This window comes from Trichechus manatus, unplaced genomic scaffold (assembly GCF_000243295.1).
Source record: "Trichechus manatus latirostris isolate Lorelei unplaced genomic scaffold, TriManLat1.0 scaffold00037, whole genome shotgun sequence".
Lineage (NCBI taxonomy): Eukaryota > Metazoa > Chordata > Mammalia > Sirenia > Trichechidae > Trichechus > Trichechus manatus.
Window position 1 is genome coordinate 1,232,399 of NW_004443973.1, and position 20,326 is coordinate 1,252,724.

General features: G+C 34.7%; 1 protein-coding gene across 1 annotated transcript in view; it reads left to right on the plus strand.

The window, feature by feature from the left end:
- NCKAP1 (NCK associated protein 1) overlaps positions 1-20,326 on the plus strand; it is a 96,656-nt gene that overhangs the window by 58,693 nt on the left and 17,637 nt on the right. The window contains exons 16-23 of the mRNA XM_004375445.2: positions 1,944-2,089; positions 3,893-4,025; positions 8,643-8,762; positions 14,485-14,624; positions 15,495-15,626; positions 19,024-19,242; positions 19,460-19,590; positions 19,902-19,999. Coding sequence (XP_004375502.1) covers positions 1,944-2,089; positions 3,893-4,025; positions 8,643-8,762; positions 14,485-14,624; positions 15,495-15,626; positions 19,024-19,242; positions 19,460-19,590; positions 19,902-19,999 — 1,119 coding nt within the window. The remainder of the gene's footprint in view (positions 1-1,943; positions 2,090-3,892; positions 4,026-8,642; positions 8,763-14,484; positions 14,625-15,494; positions 15,627-19,023; positions 19,243-19,459; positions 19,591-19,901; positions 20,000-20,326) is intronic.

The following is a 20,326-nucleotide window of genomic DNA, read 5'->3' on the forward strand; positions in this document are numbered from 1 at the left end:
AAAGCAAGATTTTACCTGGACCTTGAAAAATGGGTAGAATTTGAAAAGAAAAATAGCATATACAGGAAAAGAGTAAAACCGAGCAAAGGGCAGAGGGTAAGTAAAGAGATTTTTGAGTAGAGCGTATTACCACAGGTAAGAAGGAGCAGATATTTACAAGAGGTATGAATGATCTGACATTGATCACTGACCTTCGTTTCAGGTAGGAAGAATTTGGGAGAATTTTAGCAGGTTGCTTTGTGCTTTTACTGGAGTCCCGTTCAGTTTTGATCCTAAGGTCATTGCTCTTTTATAGTTACTTTCATCTTTCTCTGTCTCTTTTTCTAGTCTTAGAGAAGAGTTCCTCTCTCTACCTGTATTGTCTTTCTTTTTCCCACTGTTTCCTAAGGGATCTCATTCCCTTATGTATTCCTTCAGATCCTTCCACATCTTTAGTCACTCTTTCACCTACCCTCTTCCCTTCAGTCTTCTAATTTCCTTGAGTTGTTCATATCTTACACTTTTATTTAAATCTATTGTTCTTTTTGCTGCTGCAGTTTTTGTCAAACTTTTTAAATCAGTCGTTTAATCAAATTATCTCATTTTGTTGCCTCTATTTCTTTTTTTTCCCTTCTTCAGATTTTCATTAAATTTTACTTTAGATGAAGGTTTACAAACAAATAGTTTCTCATTAAACAGTTAGTACACATATTGTTTTATGGTAATGGGTGACATCCCCACAACGTATCAACACTGTCCCTTCTCAACCTTGGGTTCCCTATTACCAGATTTCCTGTCCCCTCCTGCCTTCTAGTCCTTTTCCCTGGACTGTTGTGCCCCATTCGTCTCGTTTTGTTTTATGGGGTTGTCTAATCTTTGGCTGAATGGTGAATCTTGGGAGTGACTTCATTACTGAGCTAAAAGGGTGTCTGTGGACCATACTCTTGGGATTTCTCCAGTCTCTGTCAGACCAGTAAGTCTGGTTTTTTTTTGTGAGTTAGAACTTTGTTCTACATTTTTCTCCAGCTCTGTCCAGGACCCTCTGTTGTGATCCCAGTCAGAGCAGTCCGTGGTGGTAGCTGGGCACCATCCAGTTGTACTGGACTCAGTCTGGTGAAGGCCATGGTAGTTGTGGTCCGTTAGTCCTTTGGACTAATCTTTTCCTTGTAACTTACTTTTCTTCATTCTCCCTTGCTCCTGAAGGGGTGAGACCAGTGGAGTATCTTAGATGGTTGCCCACAGGCTTTTAAGACCCTAGACGCTACTCACCAAGGTAGAATGTAGAACATTTTTTGTATAAACTGTGTCACCTCTATTTCTTCTGAATTTTTTAAGACTTTAGAGCAGTTTTAGGTTTACAGAACAATTGTGCAGAAAGAACAGAGTTCCCATATACTTTCTACCTCCTACACATTGTTTCTCCTATTATCATCATTAGTTATGAGGATGACACAGGACTGGGCAATGTTTTGTTCTGTTGTACGTAAGGTTGACATGAGTTGGAGTCAGCTTGACATCCATTCATCCATCTATCCGTCATATAGTTTTTAATGAGTGTGTGTAATCTGAAACCTCATTGAATCAGCATGTGCAGTACTTACATTCATCTGATTGTTTCCTGTGTTTTGTTTTGTTTTTTTGTCTTCAACTAGATTGAAAATTTCATTTTAGTATGGTTAACATGACATTTCTGTTACACTTTTGATATTATAGTAACTTCACTTCCCTTGAATAGAGTTCAGAGTGAATCAACCTTATATCAGATTCTGTTTTCTATTTATTTAAAGAAGTTCTTGATGAGAAGTTCAAGTTAGGATCTTAATACAGTTTAAAAAAGGATGATTTTACTGAATCAGTATCACAATAAACAGTTTAAATATTTTCTAATTTTTTCTCTGTAGAATAAGGCTAAAGTCATTGATCTAAACCTAAACTTTTTTTTTTCCCCTACCTAACTTTTACAGGCATATACTAGTGTCTCTAAGGCTTCCCTTAGCCTTGCAGATCACAGAGAACTTGGAAAGATGATGAATACAATAATTTTTCATACAAAAATGGTAGATTCCTTGGTGGAAATGTTGGTGGAAACATCAGATCTCTCCATATTTTGGTAAGTTGTAATTTTCTTTGAATTAGAAATTTTAGTATCCAAAGATATGTTTCTTGATTGTTTTTCTGTTAGCAGTTAAGTCAGTTCAGTAATAGATGCTTAAAAATAAAAGGAAGAGTGGATTTTTATTAAACTTGTCAATAAAAAACATTTACCAAGTTGAGATTTTATATCTGTGTTTTTAATTCTCTGTAAGAGCAGCATTTATTGTTTTTTTACAATTCTTTGAGGAGGTAAAAAACAATCACTTCAAATTCCTTAAAGGCTCTCTTGCATGAGTAAACTTAGGGAAAAAAAGGTTGTGGATCAGATCAGGTAAAGCAAATGTTGGAAATAACTAGAATGTTAAATTGAGCATTAATGTTATGATGATATGTTGATACTGCCTTCATTATGCTCCCACTGTCCTTTGTTTCTGTCATAACCTCTTTCGTTGTACTTAATAGTTTACAACTGTTCTGTCCTCTCTCCCTGTGCAGATAGTGTGATCCTTGAAGGGAGGTCTTGTCTTTTCTTCCTTAGTGTCTAACATAATAGGTACTTAATAAATGTTTGAATGAAATAAGTGAACCTGGTTGTGATCACACTACTAAGCAATGGGGCCAGAACTCAAACTCAAGTAATCTGGCTCCAGAGCTGCATATTATCAACTCTATTTTCTGCTTCTTGGCCTTTTTTTTTTTTCCCCCTGTAGTGAAGCTGATAGGGATAATCTAGTATTTTCCTTTATTTCTAAAATGCTGAGATAGTCTCAGTGAATAGGGATGGTAGTTTCTGTCTGTTGAATAGAGATCATTATGAAAAGCTTCACATTGCTTTTATTGTGGAAAATAACCCAGTCCACACTGATTTTGGCAGTTTGTTAGCATGCTTTAATTAGCAGTATTGCAGAAGAAATCCAAATCACGGGGCAAGGAAGGTGTAAGAGGTCTTCTGAGGGAGCTCATGAAACACATCAGTAAATACACTTTTTAGGTTTAGATACATCATATGTCAAATTAGCATGGATTTTATAAGATAATTTGTAACCCTGTACTATTGTCCGACCCAAAGGCTATCTTCAAAGAAAAGGGAGCATTTTATAAATAGGTACTTTAGAGCTACAGAAAGATACTTATTACAAAAAAAGGGAAATTCTTGTATATAGCAATTGGAAAGTTCTCTCTTCTTTTTTGGAACTAAAAGCACTTTGAAGTAATGTTTAAACTTTATAATTTCAGCCATGTTTAATTTCTGTCCATATTTTCTTATAGTTGCATTGTTCTTTTGTCCGTCACATCCAAAATAAAGACATTTACTACTTCTCTTCGTCTTATTATTCTGAGGTGTGCTGTATTTTATCAGTTCACTTTCTTTTATATTTAACATCTCTTACATCAGAATGGGATTTAAAATCAATGGCATGTTATTATTTAATTGATAATGTTTTTCTTTTTTTACTGGCATATAAAATGGTGTTTCTTACAATTGATGGTGACTTAGCTTTGATGACATTTGATGCTGTAAGATTTGAATGTTATGTACTCATGGCATAGATAGGGTTTATTTTCTGTTTAAGTTTCTTATTTTAAATGTTTGTTAATGTTATACAAATATTATTATTATTACCCTGAAATGAGTATTTATGTGTAAGAGAGATTTTTTGGGAGAAATAATTATCATTCTTTTCTTAAGGGAATAAATTCTACCAATTGGTAACTTTTAATCATTCCCTTGAATCACATTAACTATAAGGTATATTCATAAAATGTTTATTTTAACTATAAAATTTATTATTCTAAATTTTAATTTATTTCCTAACAGTTTTTATAGTCGTGCTTTTGAGAAGATGTTTCAGCAGTGTTTGGAGCTACCCTCTCAGTCAAGATACTCGATTGCATTTCCACTACTTTGCACTCATTTTATGAGTTGCACACATGAACTGTGTCCAGAAGAGGTAATTTGCAAGTTATATGACATGCAGAGCACGCTAAACAAAACATGTTAACAACCAAACATTCACGCAGTCATCATTACCTAATTTAGCTTCCCTTCTAATGTACCTCTATGCAGAATCAACAGAATTCTTGAGTATAGGTATAAGAATATATACCGATGGATAACTATACATACATATGTGTAAGAGCATGTGTAGTATAAAGTCACTTGGAATTACCTTTATTAAAATAAATGATGGATCAAGTATGAATGTTTATGGTAATGGTATATATAGTAACTGATTTTGAATGTTTGCTTTTTCTCTCAGGCTATCATTGAAAGATTTGAAAATTGAATGTATAAATTATTGAGAAAACATAAACAACTCAAAGAATTGTTTTCATTGACTTGTTAACATTATAGATGTATTCAGCCAACACCAAATTTGCTGGTATATATAAAATACACACATATGTATATACAATTACTGAGTAACTGAAGTACTTAGTAGTAGCTTTTATTGATGCCAAGTATCTATCAAAAATTTATTCAGTGTTTTTTCTGATCTTTAAAGAACAAATATCACAGTGTGTGGTAAGAACATATATTAAAATTAAATAGTGTATTACCTTATATTTTAACTTAATGGTGAATCTGTGTACTTTGAACTGCATCACTTGTAGAAAAGAAACATACCAATAGCAATAACATTATTAGCATTTTAAGCATTAGGTAACATCATCTATTCCAGGTTGTATTCTTCAAGAAGCAGACTATGAGACAGAGATTAGCCTGTAGGAAGTTTATTAGGGAGTGGTTTAGGGATTTAATACTTGCGAGGGTATTAACACTACCTATTTTAATAGATCTAGAGTTTTTAGATTTAATATTTTTCCCCTAAAGTTGATACCTAAGATATACCATTAACTCTTTCCTCACTGTTGTCCTTCACATTAAATTACCCCTCAAATCCTCTTAGTTTTATTTTCTGTGTTATCATTTCTTGAATCCATCCTCTAATTCCCGTTGCTGTTGCCACTACGGTAGTTCAGATTTTCAAAATTCTTCATATTTATTTCAAATAGTTTTCCTGCCTTTGATATTTTTGTCTTTAATTCTAATATAATGCAATCAGAGTGCCTCTTTCCTTCTTAAGAACCATTAATGGTTCTGCCTTGCTTTTGAAGTAAAGTAAAAATTTCTCAGCCAGGTCTTTAAAACCCTCAACAGTATAATCTCTACCCACCATTCTTAACCTTCTGCTTTTCACTTCCTACTTACTAACCCACCTTACACAAATCATACTGATTTACTTTTACTTGTCTGTACTTTGTAGCCTCTTTAAGGCTATTCCTATATAGGTAAAACTCATTTCACTGCACTTCTACCTGTTGTTGTTGTTATTGTTAGTTCCCACAGAGTCGATTCTCACTCATGGTGACCCCATGTATGCAGAGTAGAACTCCAAAGAGATTTTCAAGGCTGTGACATTCCAGAAACAGATCACCGGGCCTGTCTTCCAGGGTGTCTGTGGTGGGTTCAAACTACCAGCCTTTCTGCTAGTATTCCAGATCTTAACTGTTTGCACTACCCAAGAACTCTACCTGTTGTGCTCTTACCTTTTTTTTTTTTTTTTTAACAATTGGTTTAAATTCCACTTCCTCCAAAAAGATTTTCACCAGAATTTCTCTCTGACCATATTATCATAGCACTTTGTACCACTATTATAATATCTATCATTATCTGCCTGTTGTCAGTTATTTTAGTGTTTCTGCCTTCTTCTTTAATTGGTAGAGTTATGATTCTTTAAAAGAGTAGGACTTAATTCTTATTAAATAATTAAGAGGTAGTTAATAATGTACACCTGTTCCTCACTTATTAACGTGGCTAGGTTCTAGGGGCAACACAGCCCCTTCCTCTGCACACCCTGGATGAGTGCCCTGGAGGAGCTGTGGATGGGGAGAATGTGCGTGTCAGTGAGGTCATTAGTGAGCAAAATAGTAGGATAGGGTAGTAGATTTTTTGCTGTTGTCATAAATGCAAAATGTCAGGTAACAAGATAAGTGAGGAGTAGGTGTATTTATATAGAATCTTGGAGCTTATAAAACTTTATTCTGTCTTTTGTTTCATTTGATTATTACAACAAAGTGGCAGCATAGCCAGCACTGTTGATAATTGTCCGTAGTTTTCAGATCAGGAAAGTCTCTGGTGGACTGATACTTCCTGTGGTCATACAGCTAGTAAGTGGTACTACTGTGTTATTCATTTAGCATATTTGTTAAAGCCTGCTGTTTTCCAGCTGCCTTGCTAAGTCTCATGATAAAAAGTTGCAAAGAAAACAATCTCTACTCCTGACAGATTCACAATCTAACGAGGGGACACCCTGAAATCACTGAGGGAATTCACCTGAAGGTGAATTGGTGTGAGATAGAGAGTAAGTTGGTGTGCATAGTTTTCAATGCAGTCTTGTTTTATAATGTTAATTTTAGTCTTTCAGCTCATTTACATTAGAGAGATTACAGAAAAAGTCTCCAGGGCCACTTAATGCTAAGACTTCATTTTGAGCTGGAGCATTTTTAATGAATTTGTAGAAGGACAGTATCTTTGGAGCTGGATCTGAAATTCACAGCCTGCTGGGTCACAAAGATCCCTGAATAATGGGGTGTGGCAGCCAGTATTTCTGGTAAACTAGTAATTATGTCACTCTGGCTGCACTGCCCAGTGCAATAGTTCACTCTTCTGTTCCAATCTCATTGTTTAAAAATTATCCATATACTGATGTCTCCTGAATTTATGTCTCCAGCCCTGTCCTTTCCCCTCAAATCCAGATTCTCCCTTTGTCCTGCTGCTAACTGAATATCTCAGTTTAGATATTTTTAGCCTTGTGACATGTATATAACATGTCTAGAATAGAACTATTGATTCCCCATATGCCACCCCCATCCCCACCTGACCTTGGAGCCTTTTCTGTCTTTGCTTCTATGTTTATATATCCAAACTCCTACTACTTCTCCTCATCCAAACCACATCATCTTTTGCCTGGATGATTGTAATATTCTCTTAAGTGGTCCCTCTGCTTCTGCCATTGTCCTCCTATAGTCTATTCTCAGCACTGCAGCCAGAGACAGAGAGCAGGTCATGGAGAGACTTGTATGACATGTTAAGAAACTTTAGTTGTTGTTTTCTCCAGTCTCAGCATTTCTGAGCTGTTGAAGGGGAGTAACAGTTTGTATTTTACATAAGTTAGTCTAATGTCTGTAGAGAAAGAATTTAAAGCAATCCTAGTTCAGTATTCTTTTTTCAGGTGGAAGTAATAGCAAGAGATATATTTTATCTTTCAAAAGTCAGAATTTGATTTTTTTTTGAAGCTAAATGTTTATCATTTGAAATCTTTCCTAAAGTAGAGTGGAGCAGTATTTAATTATATCTGGCCTGCAAATCCCTTTTGGTTTGGCCTCCTATTAAAGGTTTAAAGGACATTTGAAATTAAATAAAATGCAATATAAGATGCCATGATAGATGTTGGAACAATTATTTTTTATGTTCAAGTGTTTTATATTTTGTGTGTCTTATATTTATGTCAGCAACGAAGGAATACTGTTTGTAATCTTTACATGTATTTGTTATATAAATATGAGTGGTCTGGAAAAGGAAAATCTTTCTTGTTTATCTCTTTGTAAAGTATTATAAATGAATAGTGAAAAAATTTACAACAGTATATATACTACAGTTACCATTGACAAGAAAAACCCCTCAAACTGTTAAAACACCCAACAAAACTAAAAAGGCCCAGAATCTTGTAGCTAGAGATGGATGGGTTTGAGTGTATGTATACGTGTACAGGAAACCCTGGTGGTACAGTGATTAAGAACTGCGGCTGCTAACCAAAAGGTCAGCAATTTGAATCCACCAGGCGCTACTTGGAAGCACTATGGGGCAATTCTACTCTGTCCTGTAGGGTTGCTATGAGTCAAAATCGACTCAACAGCAGTGGGTTGGTTGTTTAATATTATTTTTTTCTTCTATTGTGTTCAGAAAATGCATGGTCAGCCTTTTTTCCACCCCAGGAGAGGTTGATTTTAGAGATTTGAATGCCTTGTGAGTGTGTTTGTTTTACAGACTTAATTTCTAACAATTTTATTTAAATATTTGAGCTATTTTCTCTTATTCCTTTCCTATTTTATATACTACAGAGTTCTTTGTTGTCAAGATTTATACATTAAATATAAATTTTTAAGTCATGTAACATTAGAAAACATTAAGTGAATCTGTCACAGTGTATGTTTAATACTATAATATTTAAGAATTGGATATATAGGGCCTGCCCTTTGGAATTTGAAGATTAAATTCATCATTTTTCATGTTAAGGAAAATACTGGTCTTTTAAGATTCTTTTCTAATTGTACATTACCTGTAGAATCACAGAGTACTTATTTTATGTCAACTGCATGCAAATACTATATAGTAGGTTAGTTGTTATAAAAGATAAAAGAACTCTATAACATTGCTCATCCCTACTCTTTATTGTACAGTAAGACTTTAACCTAATTTTCTGTGTTAACTTAAAAAGTATTTTTATTTAAACTACTTTTTTGTAACTTTTATCGCTGTTGTTGTTGTTACTCTACCTTAACAGCGACATCATATTGGAGATCGCAGTCTTTCGTTATGTAATATGTTCCTGGATGAAATGGCTAAGCAAGCTCGAAATCTCATCACTGATATTTGCACAGAACAGTGTACTCTTAGTGACCAGGTAATGATTGTTTTGTTTAATACAGATAGGAAATTTGTGGATGAAGGCAAGAAAATGAGCTGTTAGGCAGTTATTTTTTCACTTTCCATCTTTTAGTTCTCAAACTCTCAGTAAATCTCATTACCTCCTGTGAAGCGTCATTAACAGGTATGATTTTTTACAAATACAGGTGACCATAACTCAGCTTGTGATATATAGAATTGTTTGGATAAAATAGCAATGTTCTCATTATACAGTAATGCTTCACTTCCTTTACACAACATTAAGTAACTACACTGTGTTGACACTATGCTGGGCACTGGACATATACATACGGGTAAATGCTGATTTCTACTCTCAGAGAGCTTATAGTCTTGCAATAGAGGGATACAAGTAAGTATAATAATGCATTGTATTTGCTGTTTTAAAGATACGTATTGGACAGGGAGGGGGCACAAGGGAGAGGCTGGTTACAGGGGCATCAGAAAAGGGAGGCTTGAGATGAATCTTAAGATGGGTAGGTAGCTGATGATGAATGTATAGTATGAATGTATGGTAGGTAGCTGATGATGAGTGTATGGTATGGAGAGTAGGGAGAGGTGGGGAGCAGAGTGATGATAATACTTTCTAGGTAGAGAGAGTAACATATGCTAAGGTTGTATATGGGTCAAAGTATACAAGTGTAGAGGGGCAAACATTTTTTTCTTAGTAATTTATTATTTTTGTTGTTGAAAATACACACAGCAAAACAGACACCAATTCATCAGCTTTTGTATGTGCAATTCAGTGATATTGATTGCATTTTTCGAGTCCTGCAATCATTCTTACCCTCCTGTTCTGAGTTGTTCCTCCCTCATTAACATAAACTCACAGCACCCTTAGCTTCCTATCTGATCTTTCAAGTTGCTGTTGTCAGTTTGATCCCATATAGATAGATCTTAAAAGAGCATAATGTTCAAGGAGGACATTCTTTACTAGTTAAGCTAAACTATTATTTGATTTTAAGAAAACTTCAGGGGATATTTTTGGTTTAAGGATTAAAGATCATCTCAGGGCAGTAGTTTCAGGGGTTCATCCAGCCTCCATGGCTCCAGAAAGTCTAGATTCCATGAAAATTTGATATTCTGTACTTCCCCCCTTTTGATCAGGATTCTTCTATAGTATCTTTGATCAAAATGTTCAGTAATGGTAGCTGGTCATCATCCAGTTCTTCTGGTCTCATGGCGAAGGGAGGCAGTTGTTCATTGAGGCAGTCAGCCACACATCTGTTTCCTTCTCCTATTCCTGACTCTCCTTCTTTCCCTGTTGCTCCAGGCAAATAGAGACCAATTGTGCCTTGAATGGCTACTTGCAAGCTTTTAAGACCCCAGGCACTATGCAATGAACTAGTGGTGGAACAGAAGCACTAAGCAAATTATTGAGCCAGTTAACTAGGATGTCCCATGAAACCATGACTGTAAACCTCCAAACCAAGGAGCCAAATCCCATGAGGTGTTTGGTTGTACATAAGCAGCCTCAACAATTACTCTTTTTTTTGTTGTTTTAAATATATCTATTATACAACTTTTGCCAATTCAACTTTTTACAGGTGTACAACTTATTGACAGCAACTGTAATAATCAGCTGTGCAACCCTACCCTTAATCAATGTGATATTTACGATTGGCACATGGGGTGTTTGTATGAGGTTGGGAGTTCAGTGAGCTATGAGGATGGAAGGGGGTTAGATAACAAAGGGCCTCATTTGGCCTATTAAGGAGTTTGCAGTTTCTGCTTCAAGCAGAGTTTTCAAAAGGTGTGCAGAGGAGTTAAATGATAAATGCGCTTCCTTTTCTTTTTTTACCAATTTATTATAAAATAAAACAGCAGAAACCCCACAAAATATATAGTTTAATGAGCTGTCATAAGGCAAACAGCCTTGTAACTACTACGAATGTCAAGAAATAGAACTTTGTATGTCATCCCAGAAGCCCCTCCATGTACCCCATTTTAGTCTTAACCCCCTTCCCTCCACTTCTGTATTAATGCTGACTTTTTTATTAATCACTTCCTTATATTTCTTTATAGTTTATCATCTAAGAGTGGAGACATTGTAGTTTTTTCCCATTAAAAAGTTTTGTTATATCTTTTAAGTCTCTTTTAATTTCCATCTTTATTTTCCTTATAATTTATCTGTTGAAGAACCTGGGACATTTGAGCTACAGAGTTTTCCACAGTCTGGTTTTTGTTGTTTCCATATTCATGGTGAAGTTCAACAAGTCTTACCATCCTATATGTTTCCTGTACTGTGGTAGCTGGATCCAGAGACTTGAGCAACTTTATGTACAAAAACAAGCGGAGGGCCAAATTTGATTTGTGGCCGTAATTTGCCAACACGTCCTTTAGTAAATTCCTCAGGAAGAGCTCATGGGAATGGTATTACCTGACTTCTTGGATGTTGATAGTAGTGTGTTCCCTTTATACTTGAAAGCTTTGGTTATATGTAAAATTTGGCTCACATTATTGTTGTTTATAAAATCCTTGGTTCACATTTTCTTTCTTTGAGTGTTTTAAATATGTTTCTCCATTTTCTTCTGGAATAAAATTTTGATGTTGGAGTCTCGTAATAATCTAATTTTCTTTCTTTTCTAACTCACATGCAATTTTTGCTTAGATGCCTATATTTTTCTTTTTTCTTCTTAAAGTCTTGGTGTTGGCCTTTTCTGTTTTGATAGTCTCAAGAATTTGGTGTGTTCATTCATATGTAGGTTCAAACTTTTTTTTTCCTTAATTTTTGGAAAGATTTCTTGAATTATAGTTTGTTTTTCAGGGACTCCCTTTATCTGAGAATCCCTGGTGGTACAATGGTTAAGTGCTCGACTGCTAATCTAAAGGTTGGCAGTTCAAATCCACCAGTTGCTCTGCAGGAGGAAGGTGTAGCAATCTGCTTCAGTAAAGATTTACAGACTTAGAAACCTTATGGGGCAGGTCTCCTTTGTCCCATAGGGTTGCTATGAGTTGGAATCAACTCAATGGCAGTGGATTTGGTTTTTGGTTTGGACTTTTATCAGTGTATTAGATCTTTTCTTTGTCATGTTTGTCTCTTTTCTCTTGAGTCCTTTTTTATCTCTTCAGCTCTTATGTATGTATTTTTCTCTTATTTGCCTTATATTTCTTTTAATATATTATTTGAAGTGTTTGTTCAGACTTGTTTCTTTTAGTATGGTATTCATCTTAAAATTGCTTTATTTTCTGAATTCAATCTTACTGTTGTGTTTTCATTGTAGAAATCATTCTGTTCCTTATCTGTTTTTTCTTACACTAATTGTGTATGGAATTTGAAACTGCTACTTTTTTTTGCTTATTTTTATGTGAGATTAGTTTTTCTGGTCTTTTGGAAGGAGCTGCTGTTTTGAGTAGTGATTCTAACTTCACAGAACTTTTTTTCTCTGTTGTTTTAATGTACTGTTAATGAATATGGCTGCTTGCTTTTCGAGTTTCCTAATTCTCTTTCCTCTTCCACATTTACTTGTGTTTTCTCTTTCCTTTATCTCTGTTGTGCTTATCCTGCTCAATTTTGATTCCATTCTCAGCAGCTTCTCCTCAGTGTGGGGCCCTGTCCTGGTAGAAAGCTTGGCTGATCATTTTAACAATTCATAGGGACTAACCTACTCCAGCCCCTTCCAACTTTACTGTTGATTTCTTGCACTTATCTGCTAACGGACCCTCTGTTCTTTCAAGTGAATACCTGTAGGTTCTTTTGGGTTTTTCTTTCTCAGGTTCTCTGTCGCATCCTTCTGCTTTTCTGCACAGACACTGATACCACATAGGTCTTGGGCATTTTTAGTGATTTGTCCCCACTCGTATTGTGGGAGTTGTGGGGATATCTTGGAGCCCTGCGGGTACAGAGATTAAGAGCTACGGCAGCTAACTAAAAGGTCAACAGTTTGAATCTACCAGCTGCTCCTGGGAAAGCCTGTGGGGCAGTTCTACTCTGTCCTGTAGGTCACTATGCATTGGAATTGACTTAACAGCAACAGGTCAGGGAATATCTTGACACTTAACTTTGTGGTAGATGTACCTGCGGGTTTTGGTTTTGTGCTCTAGTAGTTGTGTTTGTATGTAAGGAGTTGTAGAGATTCAAAACTACTCTCTTTAATATTTCTTGAAGTTGCAAGTTTCCTTAGAATTATTCATTTTGTTTCAAAAGAAACTCCTTCGCCATAACATAAATGGCAGTATAATTCCTTCTACATTTCTTTTCAAAATGTAGTCTACTCCCTCGGCTTTAGCTAACATTTATGTGTAATGACTCAATCTTTTTCTGGCCCAGAACTGTCTGATAGAAATATAATGCAAGCCACGTATGTAATTTTAAATTTTCTAGTAGCAATATTAAAAAAAGAAACAGGTGAAGCTAATTTTAATATATTTTATTTAACCCAGTATAGCCAAAAACATTATCATTTCAATATGTAATCAATAAAAAAATTAATGAAATGTTTTAAATTTTTTTGTATTAGATCTTTGAAATTGGTATGTAATTTACAGTTACAATACAACTCAATTTGGACTAGCCGCCTTTGAAGTGATCGGTAGCCGCATGTGGCTAGTGGCTAATGTATTGGATAGTGCAACTCTCTTTCTTTCTACAATGTTCTTTCTCATTCTTTGCTTGCCTGTTGTGTTACCTGTCTAAACTGAATGGATTATTCCCACATTTATCTTGTTTTATTTTTCCTCAGGAAAAGTATTAGCTGTGCCTTAAAGTAGAAACTTTCCTGTCATCTCCATTTCTCCCTCTCCCTCGTGTCTAAGTTACCAAATCCTATCAATTTTCTTGCAGAAGTTTCTCTCAAATCTGGCCACTTTTCTTAATTTTTATTACACCTGCCTTATTTCATACCCTTTTTCCATATTTTGTCTGAACTGTTTGTAACAGCTCTGCTATCTGTTTGTCCCTGTTTAACATTTTCCTTGTTTCTATGTTTTCTTCCACCAGTATTACAGTTATCCTTAGAAAATATCTCATCATACTATGATTCTGCTTTTTAAAATTCCCACTGGCTCTAGGATTGCTTACATTTAAAATTCAACCTCTATCTGGGCAACAGAGCCCTTTCTGATAGCTCAGATGTCTCACTTTATTTACCCTGTACTTCATGCCTACCACCCTGTAGTTTCCCTAGACTCTGAACACACCATGTCCTTACATAGCTCTCTGTTCTTCCTTCCAACTCAAATGTTCTTTCTCATTCCTTGCTTGCCTAGTATATTTTTACTTACCCTTTAAACTGCAACCTTGATGTAACTTCTATGAAGTATTTCTTCACACAAGTATTACCTACTTCTGTTTTCCACCAAGCTGTGTGGGCTCCCCAAGCTAAGTAAGCAGTCTCTCTCACTTATATCACTGTCCTTAGTGCTAACATCATATTGTGCTAGCATCTTATTTACTACATAGTCTGAATATAGCAGGAGCCCTGGTGGCACAATGGTTAATGTGCTCAGCTGCTAACCAGAAGGTTGCCGGTTCAAACCTACCAGCAGCTCCACAGGAGAAAAGACCTGGCAATCTGCTTCCGTAAAGATTACAACCTAGGAAACCCTGTGGGGCAGTTCTGGTCTGTCCTATAGGGTCGCTATGGGTTGGAATCGACTTGGTGGCACACAACAACAACTGGATAGAGCTAAAGTTTGCTTGAATAGTTACTATCCTTTTAAAATACTTAGTTTAATAAGATTTCATTCCTTTTAAAATTTAGTTGCTGCCCAAACATTGTGCCAAAACCATCAGTCAAGCAGTGAATAAGAAGTCAAAAAAGCAGACTGGTAAGAAAGGGGAACCTGAAAGGGAAAAACCAGGAGTTGAAAGCATGAGGAAAAACAGGCTGGTAGTGACCAAGTAAGCCACCCACTTTTATTGTGTCTTTTTGTTAAGGGTAGAAGATTTTTTCATCTGTTCTATGGCATCAGTGCTGAGGAAATGCTAGTAGTGGTAAATTTTTCATATCCCAGACATTTTTTAACTTTTGTGTACTTGATTAGCCAGTTAGTGCTTATTTCATCCCCGAACAGAGTCTTAACATCTAGATTTTTTGATTTTTGAAGAAAATACATGTAATAGATAATACTTGTCTTTACACACTGAGTACTGCAGACCAAGAATTTGTCTAAAAATTTTGGGGGGCGGGTACACTGTAAGCAATCTGTCATTTTCAATTTTTTAAAAATCCAATATCTGAATTTTTTTTCCCCCAGCATGTTGTGATATATTAGAACATGTCTGATATGATTATTTTAAAACAGAAATGCCAGGCCAGATAGCATTCAGGGCTGTTTGTTTGTTTGGAAGAGAGTCATTTGGGCAGTCATTTGGAGAGTATTTGTTTTTGAAGTAAATTTCCTACTTCTTACTTCCCAAGTTGAACAAGCTATTTGCTATTTTGTAGACAACTTCCCTTCCCCCATGACAGAAAGTACAGAAGGAGTTGGAAATAATTGTTTATGAGTGCAGAATAAGCTCTTTCCATCATATATAGTCTATGTAGTCATTATCATCTGAATGTAGAAGCAAATGAACGATACTTGTCGTTAGCACATTGCTCAGATACATTAGTGATATGCTTAAAGCTTTTGAACTTAGTTAGCTGAGAGGAAAAACATCTAATTCTAAGAGTGTTATCCTCAAAATCTTATTTGTTCATAAAATTAATTTTGTGTTAACTGATAAATGTTTAACATTTTATTTACTGTTTATTAATATTTCTTTCAGCCTTGATAAACTGCACACTGCACTTTCTGAGTTATGTTTCTCTATAAATTATGTACCAAACATGGTGGTTTGGGAGCATACATTTACCCCAAGAGAATATTTGACTTCTCATCTGGAAATCCGCTTTACTAAGTAAGAAAGAATATAAACTGTTTTTGTTTGTTGGTTTTCATTAATTGTATTTATTGTTAATGTTTCCTTTTATGAGGTCACTCTTTTTAAAAACATCAGTAGAACTGGTGTAGTATAAAAAGTAGTGAACTGGGAATTACCTGGATCACCCAAATTCTTGTGCAGTATCTGTTGTTATTAACTAGTTGTAAAACTGGGCAAGTCAGTTCGGATTTTGAGCCTTAGCTTTCTTATATGCAAAACGAGTACAACTCCTGGTGTTGAACAAAGGCTGTCTTTTGTTCTCCTTTAATAAAGCAGACATCCTGACAGTAAAACTCAGAATGCCCTGCTGTTTAGACTAAAGGGACATTATGCCCCCTATTTTTTATTATTCTCAATAGGGTGGGAGATGGGAGAGTGGTGGGTAGAAAGTAGGGTTCAGTTTACAGTTCCCTTGTTTTCCTTCTATAGTCTGGCCTGTTAATCCATGGAGAAGCAAATGTTCTTTTTACCAAATGTCTACTTAGTGATCAGGGCGAGGGGTAAACAACTTCTTTACCTGGGAAAGATTTTTATGCCAAGACCAATAACTTAGTGAGTTGGTTTTAGTGGGTTGGTTTTTACTGATCATTTGAGCACAGTTTTAGGACTTAGGAGCAGTATAAAAGGACAGCAATTTTTGTCTTGAATTTTTTCTTCTGTACCTGTTTCTAGTGATAGGATCTATTTATTGTCTTCAAAAATCCATCCTTAAAAATACAAGATATTTACAATTCTAATGCTCAGGAAATTTTAAAGAAAGTGAAATAGAGGTGACAATGTGGGAAAAGATCCTTTAAGGAATTATTTTCAAAATTTGTGTTTCCTTTTAGGTTTATACGGTTACTTGGGGTGTAAACAAAACCCAACTGTTTTATGTGCTATGAATGTTCCAAGAGCGATAGTTTTTTGTTGTTGTTTTGTTTTGACTATGATGTAGTTTGTTGAGAGGCAGACTAAATCAGGCAGACTTGGTGTTCAAACCCTAGACTTACCACTTCCAAACAACATGACCTTAATTAGTTTACTTGTTCTGAGCCTTAGTTTTTTTCATCTGTGAAATGATGGTAATAATAATTACCTAGTAGGGTTATTATGAGGATTGTAGGAAATTTATGTAAAGCCTGTTACAACTGGCACATAACAACAGTAAATCAGTAAGTGATAGTTATAATGTTTTAGTTAAACGCAGTGTTTTCTCTTTTTTAATTGACTTGTGTGGTTTCAGCACACATGTATTCTCTTTGCCACCTTTGGAAGAGGGTTGTTAATGTATAACATTAAGAGGCATTTGACCCCCAGAAGCAAGAGCAGGATCAGAAAAATTCTGGAACTCTGTCTAGGTAGATATTCCTGGTTGAATATATTGAAACTAATGTGTGACCTAGATTATTCTTTTTATAAAACTGCTTGTTCAAGTCATGGTGAGTTAAAAGAGGAGGAAAAAAACATCCTTGTCAATTCAGTGATTTTAATAAATTGTTACCAAGTTTTTTTTAAAATAAACTTTATTTTGGAATTATTTGTAGCCTGTGAGGTATGAACCACAGTAATAATAGTCCACATTTTGGGTCCATTTGGGTTTATGAGGGGAAATTTTTAATTTTTTTCTCATCTTATTCTTTCTTTTCTTTTTTCTCTTATTTTTTTTTTATGGTGGTGAAGTATATATAGCATAATATTTACTATTTTAACCATTTTTAAGTGTACAGTTAAGTGACATTGATTACTCAGGGTTGTGCACCATCACCACTATCTGCTTCTAAAATTTTTTATCACATCACCACTGTCTATTTCTAAACTTTTTTATCACTCCAAACAGAAACTCTGTACCCATTAAGCAATAACTACTCAATGTCCCCTTCCCCAAGTCCCTGGAAATCCCTAATCTACTTTTTGTGTTTATGAATTATGGATTTGCTTATTCTAAACATGTCCTGTAAGGGAATCATAGTATTTGTCTTTTGGTATCTGGCTTATTTGAGTTAGCATAATGTTTTCAAGGTTCATCTGTGTTGCAGCATGTATCGAAGCTTCATTTCTCTTTATAGCTAAATAATGTTCCATTGGATTTATATACTGCGTTTTGTTTATCCACTCATCTGTTGATCATGGACATTTGGGTTGTTTCTACCTTTTTGCTATTGTGAATAACGTTGCTGTGAACATTGGCATACAAGTATCTGTGTCAGTCTTCGTTTTAAATTCTTCTGAGAATATACCTAAGAGTGGAATTCCTGCATAATGTAATTCTATGTTTAACTTTTTGAGGACCCACCAAACTGTTTTCCATGGTGACTGCATGATTTACATTCCCATCAGCAATGTATAAAGATTCCAAAATTTCTGCACATCCTTGCCAACACTTAATATTTTTTTAATAGCCATTCTATTAGGAGTGAAGTGGTATGTCATAAGGATTTAATTTTATATTGAGATTAAATTTGATTGCTTCTTGGAAAGTAGCTGATTTTATTGATCTAAAGTTTTCTTCTTCTATTTTTGAAATTAAATTTAGAAAATGCCATTAGAGTCCTATTCTGTAACTGTCAATATGGCTCTTCTTCCTTCTGTGGTTAATCTGTTCTTAATTATGTTAATTTACCAGTGGATATGTAACTGGTTTTTTTGTGGGGGAGGGAGAGCTGACCCCAAGGGCAACTAAATAAAGGGCTGTAAACTATAAGTAAAAACTTCTTTTTAAGTTTAGCATTTTTTCCTGAATAGTGGAGAACAGTGACTAAAATCACTAAAGTTTAGAACAGTGACTATGATCATCACCAGTTATAACCAGAAAAAATATACTTTTGTTCCTTATTGTGACTATTAGTATGAATGAAAAGGAGAGAAAGGGAAACTAAAGGCAAAGAAAGGAGGAAACATGCCAATAAAGAAGGAAAAAAAGGTCACTTATATAGAGATAGCTTATAAATTCTGACTCCTGTAGCCTAACGAAGAAAAATTATTTGAGAAGTAGCTGCAGTTTGAAGAACATTGCTGTTCTAAGAGCCAAATGAATTCATGCTATGGACTAAGTATTCCATAGTCCTTGCTACAGATAACTTATCCTGTTAAAAGAATTTTTAAAATTCTCTTTATACTTAAATAATTTTTGTTCCTGATATTCTTAGGGTTTTTTAATCATTTGTGTACTTATTATTATAACTTAAATTCCTGTTTTATTGTAGCTTTTAGGCATTCTTTTAGGAGATTATTTCTTTGGAAGATGATGACAATAGTAATTTCATGACTTTGTAAGAAATTATTTTTAAAATTAATTTTATTGCTTATTTAATATTAGATGCCATAGGTTAAATGACCTGTTTACATAAACGGAAAAGTCAAAACTCTTTTCCTATTATTTTTCTCTCCCTAGGTCAATTGTTGGGATGACTATGTATAATCAAGCCACACAGGAAATTGCAAAGCCATCAGAGCTTTTAACAAGCGTAAGAGCGTACATGACCGTACTCCAGTCGATAGAAAACTATGTGCAAATTGATATTACAAGAGTATTTAATAATGTTCTTCTTCAACAAACACAACATTTAGATAGTCATGGAGAGCCAACCATTACAAGTCTATACACAAATTGGTAAGAGTAATATTCGAGATCTGTAGAATACATTTAGAATCTTGGAGTAATATAAAGTTTCTTTGTAATGTACTACTTAGGAAATTTTTTTTTTTTTTAATAAGTGCTCATTCATTTTAAGTTATCGGTCAACTTAAAATTATACCCTGGAATGTGTAATATAACAAATTTTGAGTTAAATATTTTCTACTGGTTATAAATTTTCTTTTCTCCTTAGGTATTTGGAAACCTTGCTAAGACAAGTCAGCAATGGCCATATAGCTTATTTCCCTGCGATGAAAGCATTTGTGAACTTACCTACAGAAAATGAGTTAACATTCAATGCTGAGGAATATTCTGACATTTCAGGTGACTAGTACTATGGCATGTTTTAGAGAATGAGGGAAACTTGATTCTTTTGCTAGTGTGATTCTTTTGGCTTTTTTTGTAAAAACAGCAATATTAAGATGTTGTATTTTCATTCACTTTTTTGCATATACATACATTATATCTTAGAATTACCTTTGCACTTTGTGTTGTCTTCCTATTCCAGAGACTTTTCTCAGGATTTTGCATTAATAATTAGTTTCTATAATGTAGTGTTCCAGTGTGCTCTAATGTTCATTTTCTTAAAGTATTTGCTCTGTCTAAAGTGTCAAATTAATTAAATTTCCTTTCAGAAATGAGGTCATTATCAGAACTACTAGGCCCATATGGTATGAAGTTTCTAAGTGAAAGCCTTATGTGGCATATTTCATCCCAAGTTGCTGAACTTAAGGTAATACAATCTTTATCCATTCTAGCTTTTAAACCTTAATTCGTGAAAAACATTTCAAGAATATAAACAGCATACCTAGAAGATTAATTACTTTAACCTGATGTAAAAGTACTAATATGTAAAAGAGATTATAGAGCTAGCAGAACCTTTTGATGACATCTTAGTTTAGTTCTATGTCACAAATGAGAAAACTGAAAGCCTAGAGAGGTAAACTGAATTGCTAAAGGAAACTGAAACTCCTATTTCTTAACTTTTGGTCAAGCTCTCATTCTACTGTACCATGATGGTTTTCTTTGAATAACCATGTCCAAAATTCCAGCCACAGTT